At 36.9% G+C, this 9,260-nt stretch overlaps 1 protein-coding gene across 1 annotated transcript; it reads right to left on the reverse strand.

Annotated features, from left to right (window-relative positions):
* Positions 1-1,361: 1,361 nt before the first annotated feature.
* vma12 (vacuolar ATPase assembly factor VMA12) lies at positions 1,362-8,271 on the reverse strand. The gene is made up of 6 exons (XM_028464436.1): positions 7,935-8,271; positions 4,915-4,988; positions 3,031-3,120; positions 2,796-2,838; positions 2,597-2,709; positions 1,362-1,918 (listed from the first exon to the last, which is right to left on the reverse strand). Exons 1-6 carry the CDS (start codon positions 8,119-8,121, stop codon positions 1,823-1,825), a joined length of 603 nt encoding a protein of 200 aa, XP_028320237.1. The 5' UTR covers positions 8,122-8,271; the 3' UTR covers positions 1,362-1,822.
* Between the last annotated feature and the right edge of the window lie 989 nt (positions 8,272-9,260).

Genomic DNA, 9,260 nt, shown 5'->3' on the forward strand with positions numbered 1-9,260 from the left:
AGTCTATCTCAAGGAGCTTGTAGTGCCATACAATCCCCCCAGAACACTACGCTCTCAAAATGCTGGACTACTCGTTGTTCCATTCGTCTCTAAAAGTAGTATAGGAGGAAGAGCTTTCAGTTATCAGGCCCCACTTCTCTGGAACCATCTACCAACCACGGTTCGGGGGGCAGACACCCTCTCTACCTTTAAGGTTAGGCTCAAAACATTCCTCTTTGGTAAAGCTTTTAGTTAGGAACCAGCTCATAGCTCATAATTAAGATGCAATAGGCATAGACTGCCGGGGGGGGGTCTGGCATGCTCGGTTGGAGAGAGGTTGGAGAGGGCGTTAAGAGAGAGGTCATTTAGGTTAGAGAGGGACCGGAGAGGGTCCCATTCCTCTCTCAAACACTCCCTCTATGTCTGCTTCTTCCCTTGTGTGTTTGCTCCTGTACTCCTTCTGGCTTTTGTCTTGCAGGTCCGTGGGATCCTCAGTGTGGAGTTACAGAGTCTCAACAACTCTGTCTCCACCCTTTCCTCTGCACACACCCAACACAGCATAACGTGGATGGCTGTTCATCATAGGAATGGGATCCACACAAGGTTCCTGCTGCTTAACAGAAGGTTTTCCTTGCCGCCATGATGAATTCATGTTGGGTGTGGGAAACATATGTATGTGTATATACGTATATATGCATATGTGTGTATCCATAAAATGAAGAGTCCGTCCTTAAGACTGCTCTACTGTAAAGTGTCTTGAGATACCATTGGTTATGATTTGACGCTATACAAATAAAGATTGATTGATTGATTGATAATAAGGCTGAATTTTATTCGCGATTAAGATTTTGGCCTCCATGATTAAATCAACCTGATCATCGGTGATTATTCAAATTAGAATGCAGGCTTTGCTGCATCTATTAAAGCACTTTCTCACCCCTGGTAGTTAGTAAGCCTAATGTTCTTGCTACACTGTAATTGTTTTCAAGGAGTTGCACTCTGTAACAGCGTATATACTGTATATAGTTAGCCCATAGTAAATTAAAAATGATTTGGTACATTTTAGTATTAATCATTATTCTTGTTTTAAGCTTTTCTTTTGCGCTCTAAACTGTTCATATATTGTTGGTTAAAAAGTTTAAAAAGTCTTAAGATTAACAGAAAAACTCCTAAAAAAAAGGGTAAATTATAAGTAGAAACTAATTTTCTAAAATTAATGAATAAATAATCAACAAAACGTGAAATGCTACACACTACATGTTAGCATGTATAAGTAAAAGCATTGAAAACACTTTGAAATTCGCATTCAACACGATTGTTGCTGTGTGAATAAAATTAAAGGTGCAGTTATTTATAGGATAAAACAATAAAGGCCAGAGAGGTTTACATTTCTTACTATTTTATTACCTTTTTAACACAAATGCACAACACAAATTTAATATATGACAAAGCAACACAAGAGGACTGTTAGGCAGCAATTTAAATAAATACCAAACAATAAGTAAGAGACAACAACAGTTTCAATGTTGCATTCAAGTAACCATGTGGACTGACCCATATCATCTGTATTAGGTGCTTTTTCACAATGCTACAACATCCATTTAATGGGACCAGTGTCTTATATATCCTTATACTAAAATGAGTCATAAACAATTATAATTTTAAACCAAAAATGTGGAATTGTTAAGTGCTTTCAGAATAATATAGATTCTTCCTTTTTTGTATGAGAATAAAGTGAAGGAAATTTTAAAATACAGCTCTGGGACAAATGTGATAACTGACGTGGTTGACATGGTTCTTCATTGAAAACAGGTGAAGTTTGCTGTTGCCCTCATACCGACTGCTAGGGCTCCCCAAGGTCTCCCTCCATGGTCCGCACCAGGATGTAGAGCTCGGCCAGCCCAACCACAGAAGCAGCGATCACAGCTGATAAGACGCGCTGGAAGCAGATGTCAGAGGAGAACCTGGTTTTCCATAGGGTTCAGTAGGGAAAACATAATGGTGTACAAGGGATAGAAACAGCTTTGGCAAAAGTACTAATCTTCAGTACTTCAAGTACAGATACTTGAATGACTTTGGTAAAAGTAAAAGTTTTAATTTATCTTGTGTTAGCTTTCTGTTAGGTTCTAAATCAGCTGTAAAATACACTAAAAACATATCTATCATCTAAGTTCTTTTCTATCTATTGATTACCTTGTTAGGTTTCCTAATCAATGAATATATAGGTTTTAATGTTCATTTTTAAATGGTAAAATGTGGGAAAGCTTGATATGAAACATATTTTAATAATTGTTACTATATGTACAGTATAACTGTACATATAGAACTGTAACATGGTTACCCAGATTTTACGTTAAATTATAATTGACAATTTTTATAATATTTTCATGTCAATTACAATTCCAAACTCAATTATCTGAACTCAATTAGTTTATTTACGATTACGACAGCAACAGATTTTTAAATGAACAATTATGCCATAATTGTAATTACTTATCAATAACGCAATCACAATTATAATTATAATTGACCCCAACTGGTGTTATGTGTGTATATATATATATATATATATATATATATATATACATATATATACATATATATTATATTGTCTTACCGCTGCGATCTCATTGAACAAGTACTGACTTCCCATGTAGGAACAGGCAAAGGTTGCCACCACCGTCACCAGGAAGTTGAACACAGTCACGACCACTGCTTTGACTGAACGCACTGTTGGACCAGAGCGGAGGAAACATTTAAACCACTGTTTCTACTCAGGGGTCCCGTGCATGTGGGACACGTGCACAAACACTTGCCTTGCCGTCCAATGTCTGCTAGTGTTCCACCTCTGCTCATTTCCTAAGAACAAATGCAGATACATTTTCAGTATGTGCTCAAAATCTTGTTCTTTAATATGAGTGCAAAAATCTTACATCTAAACCTAAATATGGAGTATTTCCCATGGATTAAATTAAAGTGCAGTATCTGTATCTTAAATTTCATTTTACTAAATTGTTGTGACAATAAACACAGAATCACCCAATAATGTACCTGAGTGTTAACATTGCGCGTCATCCTGTTGTAGTCCTCATTGGCTATTTTGGCTTTTATCTTCTCCAGGCGTGCGACCAGCTCTGGGTTCTATAGGGAGAACAAGAGAGACGTCACTGTGTAGGTTTACTCACATCAGCAATGATCAGCAAACATAGTACAGCCAATATTCAATAGATAATCTTCAACAGCTCAAAGACAGAATCAATGACTAACCTTAGCCTAGTCTGTTGGTATCAATATAGAACTGTTTGAAATGAAAACACAAACCAGTGTAAAACTAGACAAATTTGCATTGCTGCGTCAAAACAAGTGGGAATGCGAAGAAAACAAAATTGGCAACTCCTTCGGTTTTATGTGTTCAATGCCAAGACAAATTTGTACACATTACCAAAAGCATAGATATTTGGAGGCTGTTTTTTTTCTACTTGTCTGCACATGCTGTCAAAGGTCAACACTACAAGAAGTGCAATCTTTTTTAGACAGCAATGCATTTTTTGTTATTGCAATTAAATAAATTGCATTATTTTATTGCATAATTGTGACCATCACCAGCCCTCCCTAAGGAAGGGTAAGAAACGCTTTATTAAAGGGAGAATATAAAAAGAGAGGGCAGTGTTACACCTGGGTGAGGGGGTGGGAGGGAGGTGGAGGGGGAAGAGAGCAGGGAGGAGAGATTCAAGGTAGAGAAATGGAAGAGTGGGGAAGAGTTGATTACTGTAAAGTGAGAGTGAGACGTGAAGTTGTAGGCGTGAGGCTTAACTATAATGGTGGTGGCTGTGGACAGAGGGAAGGAGTGAGTGGTAATACCTGAAACAGGTATTTGGGATCAACGTATCTAAAGTTAAGCCCACTACAAGTTTTATCCCCCAGTCCAAGGCATGCTAGTGCATCGTAGACCGATGTGTGTAAGAAACCGCCACTGCAAACCCAAGCGCTGCCCCGGACTTGAGGACGCAGCCAGAATAGCAGAAAGAGCGGGGGCCAGGGAGCCCAGGCAACCCCCCCCGGCCGAGCAGCCCCCCAGACGCCCCAAGACACCAAGCCGAGAGGCAGCCACTGCCCCCCACATACACACCCGGGAAACCACCTAGGAGCCGAGGAACCGGTGCACCCCGCCACCGCCCCCCGCAACCCCAAGGCCCTCCACGGACATCCACCCCACCACCCCCACTCCCACCCCCGCACCCAATCTCCCGAGGGGAGGGCCCAGAAAAAGAAAAAAAAAAAGATATTTGGAGGCTGTATTCACAGAGAACTAACAGTATTATGTTAAATCACTGAGGATTTAACAAATATTTATTTAGAGTCAAAGTTATAGACATTGTGCAGGGCACGATTTGAACCAGGTTCTTTGTGATGATTGCTGCGAGGAAGGCAGAAGCAAACTAAGGAGTAAATGCTAAGCATTCCCACTAAAAGTATAATCATAAGAAAAATTTTAGCAACATTTTAAGCAATAAATTGTAGCTGTACCTGCAGAATTAAAGCTTTAACAGTAGTTTCCCTCAAAGTTAATGAGAAACAGCTCACACTAACAGGCCTAACCAAGGAGTTTAAGAATTACAAAAGCAGCTAAATTTGCATAAAACCTAAAATTACATTAAAAGTAAGAGAGGTAGCATTTTACAAATTAGATATCATAATTGTCACTAAGGAGAAGAACATTTTGATCTTACTGTAAAAAGCATAAAACATAGTATTACAATAAAAGTAAAAATGATAACATTTTACAAATTTGAGAGCAGTATTGTCACTAAGCACAGCGGCGTAACATTTGAATGGTGTAGATCGGTTAAGAACTGGCAGAGTGGTAGCAGGCCAAAATATGGTCGGAACAATTCCCACAATTAATGAAAATGTGAAAAAGATAACTTCACTCACTCTAGGCGGTTTCACAACTTGAGCCAACTGCAGCGAGCTGTCCTCCAGCAGCTCATGTAGGTAGAAAGGATGACCTGAGGAAGCACAGCAACACAACTGTGAGAATTCTGTATTTAATAGGACAGAAGGAACGTTTCTCACATTTAGAATGAGGAAATTTAGTAGACACTAAAAAAAATTGCAAAGGAAAAGGCAAAACAAACGAAATAGCAATTTTACATTCTGGCATTTTGATTACAACAAGTGTTTAACTGTTATTTGTAAATGAGTTTATTTAGTTTGTATTAAATATAATTTCCTTATAGTGTCTATTGCAGACATGGGAACCTAGCAGCCCAGGGGCCACATGTGACCGAAGTTTATACATAAAAGACAACAAAAAAAAAAAAACAGAATGAGAACCTAATCACACAAAGTGGCAAAAAGGATACAGAGAAGTACACCAAAAACAAACACATGCAAAATGACTGTAAAAAAACATCAAATTATAAAAAAATGACAAAAAAGAACACAAAATGACTTAAAGAAAAAATGACAATAAAAAATACACTAAATCACACCTAATAAAACTGGTAGCGCACAAAAGATGGCAACAAAAATACACACAAATTACTACAAAAAAACATGCAACACTTTTCTTAAAAAGGCAGAAAACATAAAATTACAACAACACTCAAAAGTAAAACTTGCTCAATTACTAAAAACAACAACAAACAAACAAAATGCCTTTAATCTTTCCTGTGTTAATAAATTAGTCATTATTGGACAATCCAATAGGACAGTTTACATTTATATTCATATTGCTGCTATGATGTCAACGTATAGTGTGCTGAGTATTATATATTAATATTTCTTTTTACAATATCTTATTTAATTGTGTGTGATGTTTACATTCCACATTCTCTGAGTGCACCGTCAATGACAATAAAGCATCTATCTATCTATCTATCTATCTATCTATCTATCTATCTATCTATCTATCTATCCCATAGACCAGGGGTCTGCAATCTTTACTCTCAAAAGAGCCATTTTGCCTAATCTCGCCTGGATTAAAGTCCTCCTGGAGCCAAAAAAAAAAAGAACATTCTCAATAAAGACAATACAGTGTTAAGATTCTATACAGTAAAATAATATAAAATAATTTTATGAGTTAATGGAGTTGAAGGGCTACAAAAAATAACTTGAATTTGATGACATGTGAGTGATCATGTCGGTCAACACATGCTAATAGCTAATTTCTTGCAACAAATCAAGCATGCATTATGCATATTAAGCCGACATGTTGGCAATTAAATAAATCTTTTCCCACACAATTAAAATCTCTATTTTCTTCCAAAATAGAGTTTTTGTTGGTTTAGTTATCTTAGCACGGATTTAAAACTTAAGGTTAGCCACAGGTGCAGGAAAGTTGATGATCTGTAGATGTTGCAGGAGGTGAAGTAGGATGGTGGCAAAGTTATTGCACAATGTGATTCATTTTTAGGGTAACCAATTCTTTTATCATAATTTTATTTTAAGTTATTGTCATTAATCATCAATACCATATTTTTTTAAACGCTACAAGGAGCCATTGCAAACGAGTCAAAGAGCCACATGTGGCTCCAGAGCCGCAGGTTGCAGACACCTGCCATAGACTGTAAAAAGAATGGACAAGACAATCTCCCTGGTGGAGTGAAGCTTTAATTTTTAGAGCTCCCCCTGCTGACTGGCTGCAGTATAGGTCATAAACCCCGCCTCCTCAATGATAACAGATGGGATGTGGGTCAAACTGTAAAGTAAATACTATAATTATAAATAAATTAAAAAAAATTCAAACCTAAACTGTGCTGTGATCATTAGTTATTATCATTGTGTTCAAGTGCTCATTTCTCTGTGAAGTTCATTTTAAATAAGTTATTTAAAGTTCAAAAACGAGATTTTACGTCATATATGACGATGATTGACAGCCGCAGGTCTTGCATAGCTCTCTTTGTGAATAGCAGTTATGTCATGCAGTAAAGCCGAGACGCCATTTAACTAGATATTTGAGTTGAGATATATTGTGGTTTTGTATTAACCTCTATGATCTGAACAAGCCGTTGGTAGAATTTCCACAGGGAAAGATACTCATGTTCCTGGTGTAGCTGGGCTTGCGTAAGTCATCAGGGCAGTACGCTAAATGGGCGGGGCGTGTTACCAGGGCTCCTCCCGCTGGACTCTACTGCGCAAACTCTGGCTCCAGATAACGTCAAATTTGCAAGATGGAAGCGCCCCAAGCACTGTATTTTGGCTTCAAGAACGTTGATAGGGAACAGCTACAGTGCAAGCCTACTGGCTATCAATACGTAACACGTATCAATATACCGGCATTCTATCCGTATGTAACGCCCCTCATTGGCCAGTTTTGTAACATGATAGGTGCACCACGTGACCTAAACTGGCCAATGACACGCTACGCACTTGTACTTCCGTTTGTATTAATACGTCAAGTACGTTACAGACTAACTAACCTGAACCGCACGGAATGGTCATGTGACTTCCAGTAACGTCATCTTTCGTACGGATAGAATGCTGGTATATGGATACGTGTTACGTACTAGGAGACACTTCCTTTTGATAACGTGGCCCTCAGATGATACAATTGTTTGCCCAGCCCCCACTGTGAGAAATGCTGCCCATAGCTCTTATCTATATTATTATTATTGTAAATTATAGATTATGTTCTACTAATGCTTACCGGAATAGAAAAAAAGTTAATAGTCTATTTGTTATATATATATATATATATATATGTTTTATCTAGATATTACTCATTATAACTAGACAAACCCATCAAGCACAAATATTAGTATTAAGGTAGGATGTGAAAGGCTTTATTGTCTCCATCATAGGCACATGTTGATAGTTTAGTTATTGGAAAGTTCACATTCACAAAGTTAGAGGCACAAAATAATTGACATTGCATTGGCAATAATAATTTATTGATTATTTCAACTGCATGACATTTAATATTTTATAATATTAAATAACTATGTGTTTACCTGCATTCTGCAGATACTTCTTTAATGTCCTCGCAGTGCTGAAAGGCAGGATTTTCTTCTCAGATGTTTCCACATAATCCATGAGTTGTTCTCTCAATGCTGGAGGCAAAGAACACTCCGTGTTTTCTAACAACTCTGAAACCTTTGTTCGGAATTTCTCTCCGACGACAAAAGCAGCAGCCATCATGTAGAATGAATTCAACTGTCCCAGCACGCATTAAGGTCTCATTTATCCTGAGAAAAACACTGACTTTACTCAAAAAGACAAATGTCGAGTTTATCGTTAGCTTTAGCTTAGCTGTGTGTAGGAACACTGCGGTGAGCTGCCATACTGAAGGTCATGTGACACGATGAAGATGCCTCCACGTGACTTAGTGTAGCTTTTTTTTTTTTTTTTTGCTTTATAAAAAGGTTTTATTTGAAACCAAAAAATAATACAGTGATATAATCTGTAATCACAACAAAATGTAATATAGTGATATTTCTACCTCCAAACTGGGTGAAAATTGCACTATGTCGTAAAATATTCTAAACCTAAAAATACAAGAATTAGCAACTAAATAAGGATTACAGAAAGTACATTAGCATATGTGGGTAAAATATACAAAAAAAAGAAATGAAATACAGACTAGAAATAACAGAAACAAAGGAGAATATTAACATTATAGAAAAGATTACAATATTACGATAACGATTACAATAAGTTATATTCAGAAATAACAAATAAGCAAACAAAGATATTAATCGTGGGTAGTGTTGACGTCATTCATACTTTATAACAACAAAAATGAAGTAGTTTTTTTTTTTTAAACCAGGTCGTGATGGGGGGATTTTGAGATACCATGCTCGATTAGATTTGGTTATAATGATAAAGCTATTTACCAAAAATTCATTTTTTTGGTTTTCGTTGAAAATTTCCAATCTGTATGGTTCTGAATGAGAATAATATCTATGTTCACAGATTTGACAGACAGCCATTGGTGTATTGCTTTCCAAAGGTTAAGGATTGTTATGCATTCAAAAATGAGTGTGCTCTCTTGTCTCTATATTGACTTCACAAAGGTGACATTCATTTAAATCAAATTTAAGTTTATTTTGGATAAACTCATTTGAAGGGTAAACTTCATTCAATATTTAAAAGTGTATTTCTTCATATTTTGGGGGGATTGGAAATTCAAGGTATTCAGTCCTAATAGCTGAAGTTAGAAGCTGCTTGTTATGTGAGTGTTATACTGAATGAGTTACTAGTAAATAAAGGTGAGTCATTCTACAATCATATTCACTGTTGTAGATGGAAAGGTTGTGTCATACACTTCCAAACCTTTA

This window comes from Gouania willdenowi, chromosome 13 (assembly GCF_900634775.1).
Source record: "Gouania willdenowi chromosome 13, fGouWil2.1, whole genome shotgun sequence".
Taxonomy (NCBI): domain Eukaryota; kingdom Metazoa; phylum Chordata; class Actinopteri; order Blenniiformes; family Gobiesocidae; genus Gouania; species Gouania willdenowi.